Source organism: Bidens hawaiensis, unplaced genomic scaffold (genome assembly GCF_021521415.1).
Source record: "Bidens hawaiensis isolate Kalapana, Puna unplaced genomic scaffold, B.hawaiensis_p1.1 tig00017344_1, whole genome shotgun sequence".
Lineage (NCBI taxonomy): Eukaryota > Viridiplantae > Streptophyta > Magnoliopsida > Asterales > Asteraceae > Bidens > Bidens hawaiensis.
In genome coordinates this window covers 1-16,740 of record NW_027492623.1, presented here as the reverse complement: position 1 = coordinate 16,740, position 16,740 = coordinate 1, and the positions used below count along the sequence as shown (strand labels likewise).

At 37.0% G+C, this 16,740-nt stretch overlaps 1 protein-coding gene across 1 annotated transcript; it reads right to left on the bottom strand.

Annotated features, from left to right (window-relative positions):
- Nucleotides 1-279: 279 nt before the first annotated feature.
- LOC143553637 (uncharacterized) lies at nucleotides 280-732 on the bottom strand. Its single transcript, XM_077043587.1, has one exon. The coding sequence runs from the start codon at nucleotides 730-732 to the stop codon at nucleotides 280-282; it is 453 nt and encodes a 150-aa protein (XP_076899702.1).
- Nucleotides 733-16,740: the final 16,008 nt, after the last annotated feature.

Genomic DNA, 16,740 nt, shown 5'->3' with positions numbered 1-16,740 from the left:
TTGGGGTTGAACCTCCGGTATATACTCATCTTCCATCAAAATTTGGTGGGTACAATAAGCGGGAATAATACCTTGAATATCCAAAAGTTTCCATGCAATCTCCCCCTTATGCAACTTCGACACCTCTATAAACCTTGACTTTTCTTCCTCCGTCAACTTGGAAGAAACAATAACGGGAAAATTTGAACCCTCTTCAAGAAAACATATTCCAAATGTGACGGAAGAACTTTTCAACAGAGCGGGTTTTTCTACGTTTTTCTCACAAACGTCATCCACTACCTATTCCTTCAACTCTTCATCCATACCAATCCCAACAAGGTCGACTCCACAAATATAGTTAAGGCATGTATCAAAACCAGGAATAAAAGAGTTAAGAAAATAAACGGAATGACATGGATCACCAAAATCATCATGATCACTCAGATGCTTCATCGACCTAGCAACATCATAAATAACATTATCACCAACCCGAAGCGTTATTCTCCCGTCATACACATCGATAAGTGCCTTCGTCGTTCGTATAAACGGACAACCAAGAATAATGGGAACCCTTTCGTCGGCCTCCATATCAAGTACCATAAAATCCACCGGGAACACGAACTTATCCACCTTAAATAGCAAATTCTCAATAATTCCTCGCGAATATTTAATCGAACGATTCGCTAACGACGACGACATGCGATTCGTTGTTAGCTCGCCTAACTCCAACTTCTCATACAACGAATATGGCATAAGATTAATACTAGCACCCAAATCCGCCAACGCTTGACTCATCATATCACTTCCAAACATGCATGGAATCGTAAACACAACTGGATCTGACAACTTTTCCGGGACCCGATTCAACACTACCGTTGAACAATCCCCGCTAAGAGGAATAGATGAAACCTCTCCCAACTAATCTTTTCTCTTGAGCAAATCTTTCAAAAATTTCGCATACTTTGGCATGTTTTGGAGGGCTTCGAGGCCTTTCGTCGTGACGCCGAGAAATATCACAAACGGACCTTTGAAGGTCAAGTAAAGATGATTGTTAATTCTTTAAAAGTAGGTCGTGCTTGGTGAACTTCTTCTGTGTAACTTGATCTTTCTCCAGGATTTGTTTCATCATATCTTCTAAACGCGTCCTATTCCACCACTCGGTTCCTGCAAATTATTATTATTATTATTATTATTATTATTATTATTATTAAATACTGACTTTGTCCTTGATTATAAGCATTTTGAAAACCAGGCAGTGCGCCCGACGGACGCCAATTGGGATGATTCTGACTTTGGTTCTTGTAGGTGTTCTAATTCTGATTGTTGTTGTTATAAATGTTGGAAACCCTGTTCTGACCCGCAACAAAATACACCTCTTGATTCATCAATGGGCACTCCAAAGTCCCATGTCCACCCCTACAAAACTCACACTTATCCACTTGGGTCTTGAGTTCCTTCACCTCTCTAGTCAAAGATTCCAAAGCAATAGCCACACTAGAGTCCAAATTAACCTGGTGCACACCTGGAGCATATGAGGGTGTACTAGTGACAGGAGTGGAATTCCCTTGACGTGCCCGTTTGGCGTATTCTGATTGAGCAAAACTTTCAAACTCTCATTACACTTGGTGACATTTTTTCTATTGATCAGATTTCCTCCCGTAGTTGTGTCGAAACGAGCTTGGGTTTCATAGTTCAGTGCATTGTAAAACTTATCAACGAGAGCCCATGGTGTGAGACTATTTTTTGAACAACGAGACAACATATTCTGAAAGAGCTCCCAAGCTTTATATAAGGTTCATCCGGCTTCATGTGAAAGGAGTGGATCTGTTCACGAAGGTGAGCTGCCTTAGCTGGTGGGAAGTATTTCTTGATGAATGCTGAACGTGGTGCTTCCCAAGTAGTGAACGTGATAGGTGGCTGAGTGTCGAGCCAAATAACTGCCTTTCCTGCAAGTGAAAAAGGGAAAAGATGTAAAAAAATAGCATCTTCAGTAGCACTTTGTAAATTAAAAGTTTTAAGAACGCGGCAGAGCAGGTTAATGCGTGTTGGTGCATCTTCGTCATCACGCCCATAAAATTGGTTAGCTTGGACGAGAGAGTTCATGACGTATGACGGAATTTTCCATGAGCTTGGATTGTTGATTTCGGGAATGATGATAGACGAATGGTTTTCGGTGAAACCATCAAAAGCTTGAGCAAAAACTGTTCTGTTATCGGCCATTTGAACTTCGGTTGGTTCTTGGACTTGATGGTGGTGAACCATGCAATGATGACTTTGGTGTAAAAGCAGATTCTGACGGTTGTTTCTCTGCTGATGAACTAGCCTCAGACTTTAACGGAGAATATCCAAGATTATCCACCGGTGGTCCTTTCGAACGAAGATGTGACACATACCTGAAAAACGCAACAGACCAAGTAAGTAGACTAAAAATAAAAAATAAAACAAAAATAAAATAAAATTAAATTAGACTCCTACGACTCAAACGAAAATAAAATAAGTAGCATGTATGAAGCAAGTAAGTCGAATAAAAGCTAATAACTCAATCGCCAAGAATCTCCGGCAACGGTAACAAAACTTGATGTGCTAAAAGTAGTCAAACAATTTATTAACTAAAATATATTAATCTAGACACTAAGTGACACTCTAGACTTTTAAACTACTATCCGGCAAGTGTACCGGTCGACTCTAGTACAGCGAAGTACGTCCGAATATCGAACTCACGAGACTCTTTAAATTACGTAACTAGCTAATTAGACTCGACTAACTGACACGCCTATTTAAAATTTATTATTAGATGGGGGTTTTTAAACTAATTAATATTAAATTAATACTTAACCTAATTAACTAAATAATAAGACTTAATGATTACTTAAACCCTAATTAATCCTTTATTAATAAACTTATAGAAATCCTAACAAGTAAATTACTTTGGATTGATTTAGATGATAAAGTAGCTACCTAGGATAGAATTCCCTAAGTTATGGCTATCAATTAACTAGGAAAATTAAGTTATGGAACCGGGATCATAATATAAACCCCTGAGAGAAAACCCAAACAGGACCCTTGACCCTTCTCAAGAAGACACCTATGAGTTTCTAACAAGTTTTATGACACGACAGTTTTATGTATTAAAATATCTCACGGTTATTTATTTATTTATTATATTTAAGTATCTCTATAGTGAAATCCTACCTTACAGCGCAGAAATCAAAGATATCTAAGCAAACTCAGGTGACTTAATAGACAAAGTTGACAATTCAAACCTAGACGGACTCCTTTCGAAGAACTAAATCTAGCAATCCTAATCAACAAAGATCTATCAATAACCTATCACCTTACAGTTTTCTAGGTTAGCAGCTCACTTTTATTTATCTAATTAGTTTTATTATTTCTATGATTTTATTCGAATTCAATCACAAATTAGTCAAGAACACACAGTAAATGACCTAACAAAACCCTATCCTGTGAAACAATCAACAAGGATAATGTGAAACAATAAATCTAAGCAAATAAAACCAAGTAATCATATGCATCAATTTAATCAAACTCAATAATTTACTTAAAACATAAAATCCATAACGAAGATAATCCCAATCAAAATTCAACCAAACAAAGGTTCACATGACCTAGGTAGTTTAATGAGTTTAGCCTAGCATCATGTAATCAAAATCAAACAAAGTAATAAAATAAGAAAACATGGTGAATAATAAAGAACGGAAAATCGAAGATGATAAAACCCATAATCTTCACACTTGAATGTCTAACTCTTTACCGGATGCTCTCTTGCCTTCAAAACCGCCAAGAATCTCGAATAATAGCTCAAGTAATCTCCAAATTCGTCTGGTGGCTGTAGGGTATTGTTCAGGTTAAGGTTAGGAGTGTTTATATACTGAAACAGGGCACAATACTGAACAAAAACTAGTAACTCGCTGGAAATCTTAGGTCTAGGCGCCACGCGGCCAGGTCTGCTCTCCTGGTTGCGCGACACGGTGTGCTTATCTAGGGGGGGGGGGGTTCTGACTAGCCTAGTCCGACCAATTCTCTTTCCGGTTCCTCTCTAATGCGTTCCAGCTTCTCGTTTTGGCTATTTTGACTCGTTTTTGCCCTTTTCAACCACGACCAACTCCCGGAACCTACAAAACACAAAATTGTTAGTAGTATACAAATCTTAACTAAAAACGAACAAAAATTAATTAAATATGAAATAAAATATACAAGAGAAACATATATATATATTTATCATTATATCATATATCCATAATTTTTATTTATTTATTTTTTAGTATGCTATTATTATATATATATATATATATATATATATATATATATTAAAATTTAGGGTTTAATCTAAACGAGCCAATAAACTGAGCTAACGAGTCGAGCCAAGACCGAGCCACGAGCCGAGCTGACCCTGGCTCGAGCTCGGCTCATTTAGAAATCGATTTGAGTCGAACCGAGCTCATTTAGAATCGAGCTTTTATAGAGCCGAGCTTTTTTCTTACTATTTTCGCTCGAGCTTTGAGCGAACCACGAGCCGTGGGCTCTTTGAACAGCTCTAGTCAAGAAGCACAACAAGTGGAATGGATCAGTGGGGACCTTGATATTTTATAAGCATCAGGGATCGAGCGTATTAAGTATGACGAATATGATGAGTGTGGCTTATTATTCTTCTCCGTCTCCCTTCCGATAACATTTAGTTTACTATCCCCTTCTTTAGTTGCTTAATTTTAATTTCTTATCATAATCATTATGAATTCAATGGAAACTTGTCAATCTTCTATACCTATTTGTAATGATTTTTAGTTGTGAAATATCGATTCATAGCACTATAGAATTCACAAAAGGTGATACGAGACTGTTTAAAAAATGAGGTCTGACACTACGAGTTCGCTCAGATGATCAAGGGGTTTTCCGTAAGGTTTCTTCCTGGAGAGGTCCCGTGTTTGATTCTTACAAGTGTACGTACGCCCTTTACTGGGGAGAGCATCAATGTAAGAAGACTCGTACTTAGGAAAGGAACGGTTGATATATGAGCTTTTCTTCGGGGACCTGCCATCTATACTAACGCCATTAAAAATGAAGTTTACAACTGAATTAAAAAACGTAAGACAACATTATGTTAGTCATCAACTTCCTAATTATATGATCAATAAGTCATTAAAAACAAATTCGACATCAAGAGAGCAAAATGAAGTTTATAATTGATGATGATGTTATTCTTCTTCCCCTAGCCGCCACCAAGCCTCCACAACTCTTTTTTCTTCCTTCCTTGTCTACCAATTGCAAATAACGAATTTTCTTGGTGAAGGGGGTGTTGATTTCGGGATTTAGGGCTGGTTAGGGTTTGTTTTTTTTGTTAATAATCTTATATAATATCATGTAAGGCTTTGATCTTGTGGGCTTGGGTCGGGCCTTGAGTTTTAGTCTTTAAAATTGATCAAAAAGGCCTCTTTTCTCTTCCAAAACGCATACTTTTTCTCTTGTAAAACTCATAACCTACACCAAGTATTAAGCTTTGTAAGATCATGTTAAAACGAGTTAAAATCAGCAATTATTATAGAATTAAGCACTTAGAAGATGATAAAAAGGTGCGAAAAATAGGTGTGTTTTACAACACATCAAACATCCCCACACTTAAGACTTTTTCGTCCATGAAAAAGAAATTTACACAGGATCATAACCAAGTGAAAAACAAAAAACTCCCAGATTATTTATCATTATTAAAGCACAAGAAACAGTTCGACATATTGACCGCGATTGCCGATATTGTTGTCCACTTAAACCCAGCCACCAGCCAATCAAGCCCCCAATTGCATTAAACGTTTTAAGTCCAAAAATCAAGGCTACACCTACCCCATCTCAGACAAAGAGAGCTAGAAGAACTAGAGTCGAAGCAAACTGGTTTGACAAATCACCATAAGTCAAGGACTTGTTGATGGTATTAATTAGATACACTCGGTGAAATTTTGATGGATGAATGGTCAGGTGGAGGTCGTACGAGCTATTCCTAAGTATTATTGAACTTTGTCCTATAAATTCCTAATTTGATATTTATTAACTAAGAACCTTCGAGCCCCTATAGTGTATCCCAGAGTCACTATCCCCTCGGTAACACGTAAACTCGTCCTGTCTAGTATGTGCATCTTTGGCCTCTTTTACTAACTTTAAAGAATGCTTCTTTGGCATTTTACAATACATAACTTTCTCACAAGCATTTGATTTCTTGGAACAACTTTTCAGAGTACACATAACTTTCATAATATACTTTTTTTTTCTTTTTTTTTTCAATCTTTTATATCACCCTAAAATATATAACTATTTCTAAGCTTGTAAAAAGATGGACATGTGGTGGTGTGCTAGTTTGAGTGCATTTAAATCTTACCATCTCAAAGTATTTAGATAATGGTAATCCTCCCTAAGCATCGAAATTCGGTTTCACCATTTTTCAAATTATTATATATATAAAATCTGCTAAAGGGGACTATCAAAGCTAGTTGGGCCTAGCGACACATCCCAAATCAGATATGCAAACCATCTATTCTTTTATTATTATTATTATTATTATTATTATTATTATTATTATTATTATTATTATTATATTTTTCAAAAGTTCTGAGAGTTCGTTAACACAACGGTAATAATATCATTTTCTGCTTAATGTAGAACAAAAATAATTTTCAAGAGACATTTTCTTTAAACTTTTTTTTATATATTCAGTCGCCCTAGCCACTTTCAGTTTTCGGGTGAATGGCTATCCCGTATGTCTACAGGTAGATAACAGGATCAAACATATATAAGTATATGTTCATCGAACATAAGTAACCGACATAATTTTCAGCGAAAGAATATTTTTTTAAAATATTAACTCCCAAGATTTTCAATATTCTTTTATTTTTCTTAAAAATGAAAACGTCAGTTCCTTATCCCCACACTTAAATTTCACATTGTCCTCAATGTGAGACAAGGAAAAGACAAAACTAAACATATAGAAAAATAAAGTGGAACAGACTCCCCTGGTATATGTGATCATGCAAGTGTGCGGTGAATCATTTTCTCGCCCACTTATTCTAACGCAAGCTTAAAACTCTAGTGCTCTCTATCAAGCTATCACTAACGAACAAATGCGACAATCCTTAAGAAAATTGCATCCCCACACTTCTTTAAAACTCCAGATCATCAACCAACCAAGAATAACCTACAAGTAAGAGAAGAAACAACCCGGCAAAACTCGGAAATAAAAATAAAAATGAAGATATAATAATAAGGAAAGATATTATCGGGTTGCCTCCAGGGAAGCGTTGAGTTTATTGAATAGTCTTCAGCTGGACTCGCTCCCGAAACCTCAATCAGGAGGCTTCTCCTTTATCCTCTTCCCATCGATGCTTCTCAATACTCTCCTCTTACAATTGGTCGGGAAGAAACCAATCGCACAACTCTCATGGGCCCAACCATATAAATTAAACTCGGCCCACCAACTCTTGAATTCCCCCAAAAATGGTTCAATGAAATGAAACGGGGAAGTCAATCTCTTCATCACACTATGATTCCTTCGCCCCGAAATCCTCCTTCTAATTCTTTTAGCCAAAATTTTAAACTTTAACACGTCCCGAATGGAGATTGAGTATGGTTCGTATTTTGGATTTTCACAATCGAGGTGAAGTGTCGGAAGGACCGAATCACTAAGTACTTCATGGCTCTCCATAAAAAGCTCCTACTCGATCCTCACACTTGGCTCGTTATATATTAAATCTTCAAGCAGCTTTAGATCACCAAGTGGGTCAAACTCGCCTTCATCTCTAATGGAAAAGTCCATCAAATTTTCACCAAACTCATCCTTAAATTCTTCCTCCCAAGAGGGAACATACTCCTCTACTCCCTGTTCCTCCATTCCGGTATCTTCAATCTCACTCAGGGTTTCTAAAAAAGGTGGATTCAAAGGTGGAATATATTCCAAATCATTTCTAATTGAAAACAATACATCATCCATTATTGCCTCCAGTCTGGGTTGGGCTCTAATATATTCCCTAACAAAGCTTTATACCCTAAGAAGTTCCCCATTTGATCATATGCAAATCGGTATGGGGGAGGTTTTGCAAAAATTGATTCCCATGGAGCTTTCCGTGCCTCGACTTCTATATTTCTCCTCTTATAAGCATCATGTGTAACATTCGTCAATTTTCGGACTCGAAAACCCGACCCGTTTAATTTTTCTATTCAATAAAACTGACGGTTTTGTTTTATCTCTATTTTATTAATGTCATTACACGCCTCTTGAAATTATATTGTTCGTTAACGAAACTATAGAAAGTATTGTTTATGTGCAATTTTAACCTTAATTATGATTTTATTTACACTTTTTGAATATTAGCCTAAACTCTAGGGACTTGTTTGAAATTATGTCACAATATGTGTTTCTTGTTCTTTCTTCCTGTCGATCATTCTTTTCTTTTTCTTTTTCTTTTTCTTTTTTTTTTCTATTATTTATTTATTATTATATCTTTAATTCTAGTTCAAGAAATAAGCCCTTAATCACGGAATTGATCATATTTACTCGCTAATTGGTCAACGACGCGTTCCACCGACACCCTAATTGTGGTAAACCTCAACCAATTGACATCTAATTGATTCATTTCCAACCTTAACAAGCCGCGGCTCCCTTGACAACAAATCACTATAAATACATATCTAAAACGCAATTAACTGGTCCCTCATACTCTCCATCTTATTCCGCAGCAAAGCCCTATAGATAATTAGATTAATTTGTTCATTCAGTAGTTCGTTTTTACACACCTTGAGCCGGCCCTGTTTTGATCTCGTTCACCCTCATCTGATTAGTGTTAGAGGTAATTAAATACACTATTTGAATCGCGTTTACATGAAGATCAAAAGCCCTAAACTTGTTTTGATCAATTCTAAACGGATTGATCAATTCAAATTTTTAGGTTTCTTGATCATCATGGTCAATACATGTGTGGGTTTTAAATAAACGAGCTGGACTTATGTTGCACGTCGCTATGTAGCTCAGCTGGGTAACACATTAACGTTTGGGAGCAGAGGTCGCGGGTTCGACCCTCTACCACCCCGTTTTTTCCTTTATTTTTAGTATTTTGTTAAACTAATCAATTTTAATGGTTTAAAACCTTAATAAATGATAACTAATTTATATTTTATCAAAACCATCATATTAACCCGTTTTTTTCCCGAATCTCAGTTAAAACTAGATATATATATATATATATATATATATATATATATATATATATATATATATATCTCTGTGTGTGTGTGTGTGTATGTGTATGCATAATAGTTATTAAAAGTTTATAAGGGTTTTTGTAATAAATATTTAAAAAGATTTTGTTTATTTAGAATACGTAAACTAAGGTATATAATATTATTTTACATAATAATTTGGCTAAATAATTTATAAACAAAATGACATTTTTATAAATTATATTGTTACCGCTTTAATAATATAAGTACAAATATTTTATAAACAATTATATATTATACAATATTAATTTACAAGTAATATTTATTAATCATAAACTTTAGATGAAATATGCTATACTCGCAATATCCGTTCATATCCCGTTTCTCTATTAATCCATTTGTTAATTTGTAGTATTTCCCGTTATTACACTTGTTAAGATTTGACTTTGCTACCTCTCGAGCGCGACGCTTATCCTCCTACCAATCTTAACGTACTTATTCATTTGCTTATTCTATAAGGTGAGTTTACATACCCCCTTTTTCCCATATTTTATATTTTGGGGGTGACATGTATACCCTATTTAAATTACTCATTTTTATTTCCACATTTATTCAAAAACACAATTCAATATATGTTTATGTGTGATTATTGCATGCTCTATGATAATGTTCTATGTGATTAATTATTTATTTTATGCTTGGTGGTTGGTATCTCATCCTCATCTATCCTCATTTAGTATGATCATAAATTTACCCAAGTACTTTGATTTCATATCAATAAGAACGGGTCCACATCTATTTAGTTGTTTACATTTTCATAAGAATTGTAATACTCATCATTTACATATGAATTGTGATTTATCTATATATATATATATATATATATCTCAACTAAAACTTATGTACTCTCACCAACATTCGTGTTGACAAACTTTATTTTTATACATGCTACAGGTACAAGTAATTTACAATGTTCAAGATCGAAGAAATTAGTTTTACCTTAGGATATTATTCAAAATACAAAACATGATGTAATTGTTGTTTATTATTGAATTTGTGTACTTGTTAATGTTAATGAAATTAAATAATTATTATCTCTTTAATTAGTGTCTTTTGAGCTACTGTCCAATCAATACGTTACGCCCCGACATGTTCCGCCTTTGGTCAGGGTGTGACATCATGCACCCAATGATTTCCGCCACAAACTTTGCACCATGGTTCTCCAACTTGTAATCTAAACATTTTTCCTGTAAAGAACACTCAAAAGAAACGGATCACGGGCACCATAAAAAAATATAATAAATAAGTATAAAATAAAACAAAATTAAACTACTTAGATTAACTAATTTAAACTAAATATATGCACAAAAAAACAAAAGGCAAGTCCCCAACTCGGGTCGTTCTCAATACGCCTCAAACCGTGTCCCCGGAAACGGCGCCAAAAACTTGATGTTATTCTTCTTCCCCTAGCCGCCACCAAGCCTCCACAACTCTTTTTTCTTCCTTCCTTGGCTGCCAATTGCAAAAAACGAATTTTCTTGTTGAATGGGGTGTTGATTTCGGGATTTAGGGCTGGTTAGGGTTTATTTTTTTATTAATAATCTTATATAATATCATGTAAGGCTTTGATCTTGTGGGCTTGGGTCGGGCCTTGAGATTTAGTCTTCAAAATTGATCAAAAAGGCCTCTTTTCTCTTTTAAAACCCATACTTTTTATCTTGTAAAACTCATAACCTACTCCAAATATTAAGCTTTGTAAGATCATGTTAAATCGAGTTAAAATCATCAATTATTATATAATTAAGCACTTAAAAGATGATAAAAAGGTGCGGAAAATATGTGTGTTTTACAACACATCATATGACTATGTGCAACTGCATATCATACTATGAATGATTAGCTATTAAATTTCCTCATCAGTTTTGATTTTGTACGTCTCTTAATATGTTCTGCATGCATAATGACATATAGAGAAATTAATATACAAATCAAACGTTCTGAAGGGCTTACTTGAAAATTTTGATCATAACTACTTAGGTTTTAAATAAGGACTGCAATATGATTAATAGGGGTCTTGAGCTGATGTTCAATTCAATGAGTGTATTTCTCTGCTCCAGTTTAAGTTTAAAACTAAAATGAGTGTTAAGTCCTGATCAAGCTTATCAAATACTCATAATAAATGATTACTCGGCCAAGTGGGAGAATGTAAGAATAAATATATATTATATATTTATTAATATGGCCATTATTAACATTTATATTATATTAGATGAATATATTAATTATACCTTATCATATATCAATTTGGTAATTGTTGATGGGCCATATTACCCTTACTAACTAATAAAGTCACCAATAACTAAGTAATAAGGATATGTTATTTTTGAAGACGTGTCTGGATCAATTATCCTTCCGAAGAGTTCCAGAGCTATTGCAGGATCATGGATCCTCAGTATTTGGTGTTGTTAACGGTTGTTTCTTATATGAAGATTGATGTTTATCAAGTGCAACGGCTCCAAGACTTATTCCATTGGATATCTCGCTAGTAAAATTATCAAACACGTGGTCAAAGTCGTGGATGAAGCTAGTGGGAGTAATGCTTTAAAATAGGACATTAGTTATTATTATTTTTTTGTATATAACGAGATTGTGATCAGCTAGGGTTACACAATTATTACCTCACACAATTTAGCAGCTCTCATAATTCTCTCCAACAACATACACACACACATAGCAACTATTGTACTCCTGATCATAATCTCCAACCCTTGTAACATCCATTTTTTATATTAATAAAGTGGTGATAGACAATTGTCACCCGGGGTTTTTTTCCTTTTATCTAAATAAGATCAAGGGGTTTTTCCTCGCAACAAATCGCTGTGTTCTTCCCAGTTTCGTTCATATAATCACTGTTACCGTTTTAGCACTAAACCTCACATAACAGATTTGGATACATTATCCTTAGCAGATTTTTGTCCAAAACAACAAGCATGTCGACGACATCATACTCTGATGAGGTTACTACTCTCCATGCTGTAACAGGTTCATATGTTTAATATTTATCATGTTTTATATTACTTACATGAAGAATTGATCAACAAGAAGTTGGATAAACATGCGATGGGGGTCGGTTGCATCTCATGAGTATTTTTATTTTTGGTAGTATATGTACGATGAAATCTTGATTGCACCCTAAAAGGTTTTGACACAGATACTATGATTATAATGACCCAAAAGAAAATTCGACTGTGGTTAATCATAAACTTTGACATCATCATAAAGGAAAACTAGTTTAGAATTTGAAAATTTACAAACCAATAAAATTTAAAATATTCAATATTTTTTAATTAAGATTTGGATCCATGTTTTTAATAAGGATAAGGTAGAATTATTTTTAGCTAACCCAGTTGGGAGGCGACGGGTTTTGAGCTAACATGGAGGAGAGACGATGATTTTTGAGCTAACATGGCGTAGAGATGACGATATTAGCTAATATGGGCGGAGATGTGTCGAGTTAAGAAACATATTTTCTTGATTTTCTAACGTAGAGGCGAAAAGGAGTTAGTAAAGGGACAAAAGGAGGATTTAAATTTTTGAAAAAAATATTTAGAATCTCTGTTACCGTTTTAACACTAAACCTCACATAACAGATTTGGATACATTATCCTTAGCAGATTTTTGTCCAAAACATTTTGGCGCCCACCGTGAGGCAATTGGTGCTATAATCCATATCATTCCCATAAATTTTCGATTTTTTCATACCCATATCACTATCAATGGCCTCATAATCAACCTCTGCTTCATCAACTATGCCATCTTCGGTTTCTCTCTCATCAAGAACTTTGCCGCCGATGCCTCCGCCAATCACGGGAGCACCAAGGGCTGCTGCTGCTAGGAAGCAAGACGCAATTACAAGTCTTCCAGAGCTCGAAAACCGCTGCTGCTGCGCCGGTGGTTAATACTAACAATGATGCTTCATCTATGTTTTCGCAGGTTAAAGCATACATGGAGCAATAGAACAAGACTAACCAGAGGATCCTTCATGAGATAGAAGATCTCAAGAAGACTAAGAGGACAGTGGAGGATCACACTCCCTTGATGCCTAGGATGCTGGGTTTCACTAGTCAAGGATCCATGGCTCAGTTCACGCAAGGATCATCTATCCTCCAACAGGGGTCCATGGGTCAACAGACTCAAGGATCCTCGTTGTTTCAGCCAGGATCATCTATCCTCCAACATGGGTCCATTGGTCAACAGACTCAAGGATCCTAGTTGTTTCAGCCAGGGTCATCTATCCTTCAACAAGGGTCCATGGGACAGCAACCTCAAGGATCCTCATACTTCCAACAAGGATTATCCACCCTTCAACCAGGATCCTATGAGTTATATCACCAAGGATCCTATAATTCCCAACCTCAAGGATCCTTCTTTCAGAATCAAGGATCCTCAGGAGTTCAACATCAACGATCCTCCAACGTCCATGAAGGAGATATAATCCCCATGCAGACCATAGCCTCTAGAGGACCAAATCCTGTAGCAGACGCTTCTTATCTCAGCTACTCATCTGGGATGCCAACCTTCACCCAACAAAGAGGTAACTTGTATGATCCTATATCCTTAGATGCTAACCGTGGTTTCATGCAGGATGCAGGTATCAACCAAGTTATGGCCAAAGAGCTATAGAAGCTCAAGGATATGATATCCAGTGTTCCCGGGGTGATACGACCAATCCCCAAGATACCTGAGGGAAGCCACAAGTTATCCCGATTTGCTCCACCTATCTGTGATGCTGAAATCCCGAAGCGATTCCAAACCCCCAACATGAAGACTTACGACGGAACCACTGATCCTGAAGAACATGTGGCACAATACAGAGAAAGGATGGAGATCAACTCTATCCCAGAGAGACTCAAGGAAGCTTGCTTATGCAAAGGCTTCAGATCTACACTTACAGGATCGGCATTAAAATGGCTGCTAAGTCTTCCTCCCTTTTCAATTACTTCTTTTTCTCATTTAGTTAACTTGTTCAACAGTCAATTTTCTTGTAGTAGGAAATTTGAGAAGTTAACTAGTGATTTATACCACGTTATCCAACCTAGTGATGAATCCCTTAGGGATTTTGTCACAAGGTTTGGCAGGGAAGCTCTGGAAATCCCTAATCTTGATATGGCTACTGTTGTTGAAGCATTCAAGATGGGACATCAGAGGGGCTCCCCCTTTTATGATGATCATGTGATGACTCCGTGCAGGACCCTAGATGAAGTCAGGAACAGGGCGCCCAGATTCATCTGGTTAGAAGATGACAAGAGGATCCAGTATCTCCAGTCAGATTGAGGAGGATATGATATCCTTCTTAAAACAAAGAAAATCCATGTTTGCCTTCAAACATTCATACATGACAGGTATTTCAAAGGAGGTAATCATTCATAAGCTCGGCCTTGATTTATCTATAAAACATGTCCATCAGAAGCGAAGGAAATTCATTCCTGAGAGGAACTCGATCATACAAGAAGAGTTGAAAAACTTCTTAAGGTCGGTATGATCAGAGAGGTTAAGTATCCTCGATGGTTAGCTAATGTTGTTGTTCTTTCTAAAAATAATGGAAAATGGAGGGTGTGTGTCGATTTTACTGATTTAAACAAGGAATGCCCCAAGGATCCTTTCCCATTACCACATATAGACTCCATGGTGGATGCAACGGCAGGACATGAGATTGTAGGTTCCCTGGACGGATCACACGAGATATCCCGATATACACAGGTGCGGAATCCCTGTGTAGATCGTTACGGACGTAGAACACAAGCTCACAAACACACGAACACGACACGAACACACCACACGTTATATTAATAACTCGAACCGTGATACTTACAGACTCTCGACCCTCACGTCACTCGACTCACTGAATTACACGTAAACTGAACTACTCGATCAACTACAAAACAGTAGACCGTAGCCTATATAAATACACGACAACTTCGCCTCAGGCGAAGTTGTCCATAACTTCGCTCGTTCAACAAGTTCGCCTAGGCGAACTTGTCAACAACTTCGCTTGGTTAACAAGTTCGCCTAAGCGAACTTGTCAACAACTTCGCTTTTACAAACAAATACACAAACAATATTACAGACTCGATTACAAACATTAGACATATGAACTACTGACATCTATGCACCAACAGACTCCCCCTTGGCAGTAGCTTCATATCTTGATCTTTCAGCTCTTGTCTCGTAATCCTGTATCTTCACCGCGTGCACTCCTTCTCTAACACACACCGTGACTACTCGCTGATATTTCCTTGCTTCATCCTTCCAAGCAGAATATAGAATATTTTCTTTTCATTCAACACTTGCAAATCAGCTTTCGATAAGTTAACAAGATGCATCGGGTCATACACCCTCAGCACTTCTTGTTCATCTTCGTCTTCCATCACGGCTTCAGCAGTCTGGCAATCAACGTACCACCATTTTAGATTCTTCAACACATCTTGAGGCATAGTCTTCATTGGAACCTCCTTAATGCATCGGATCGGTTTGTACTTCATCACCATCCATGGCTTGCCATCTACTCTCAATCCCCTTTCTGTATCCTCCACGAGCTTTCCCTTCTGTGGCTTTAATAATTCAAACTTCTTTTCTTTTATGCTTTCTTTCCACACGATCTTCTCAATCACTCTTGCCATGTTGTTGTCACTTCTATTTATCAGGCCCAACCTGGCCAAATCTTTCACCTCACATTCCGGCAACGTATTGAGAGATCTCAACATTCTCTTAAAGTATTGAATACCATCATAACGCTTCACCACAAACAACTTCATCTGTTCATCATAAATCCAACAGATAATTCCCTTCTTCGACTCAGCATAGCCTTTGATGTTATAAGTCTTCTTGAACATGGCTGGAACAGCAGGCTTCTTGGTCTTAATAAACCAATGAGCACAGCCTTCCTTCCACCTAGGCTGCTCCTCCCACTCAGTCTCATCCATCTCAGCATCCATGTCGGCTTTCTCAACATCAGGGATCTCGTGTTCAACGTCTTCTTCTACTATCTCCCCCTCTTCTATTCCATCTTCAATCACAATCTGCTCACCGATCTTCTCAATCACATCACTCGGCAGCACATCTTCATCAAACAACACATCGTCGCTGAACATATCATCGTCAAGCTCCTTCAGCGCATCAATCACGTCATCCTCCACCAACACCACATCATCACCACCAGCCGCGTCGGTAGACTCCCCCTCAGCTGTGGAAGTACCAAGAGCTTGAGAAGTTCTTGGCAGCTCACCACCTGCATCTTTCGATGCATTGGGATCATCGTCTCGGTCATTTCTCTTCTTCGTTCTGAGCTCGTCGCCTTTACAGCTCATCTCCCCCTGAGATGCCAAGAACTCCTTCAAGGCATCTATGATTTTCCCATGCTCAACCAGGAGGGATGACTGTAGTTGATTTGCTTCCACTAGGCTTTGAATAGTCTTTGATTGCTCTGCCACGATCCGCTCTAGTGAAGCTATTCTCTCTGAGTCCGACATAGGCGAAGGCGAGACTCCA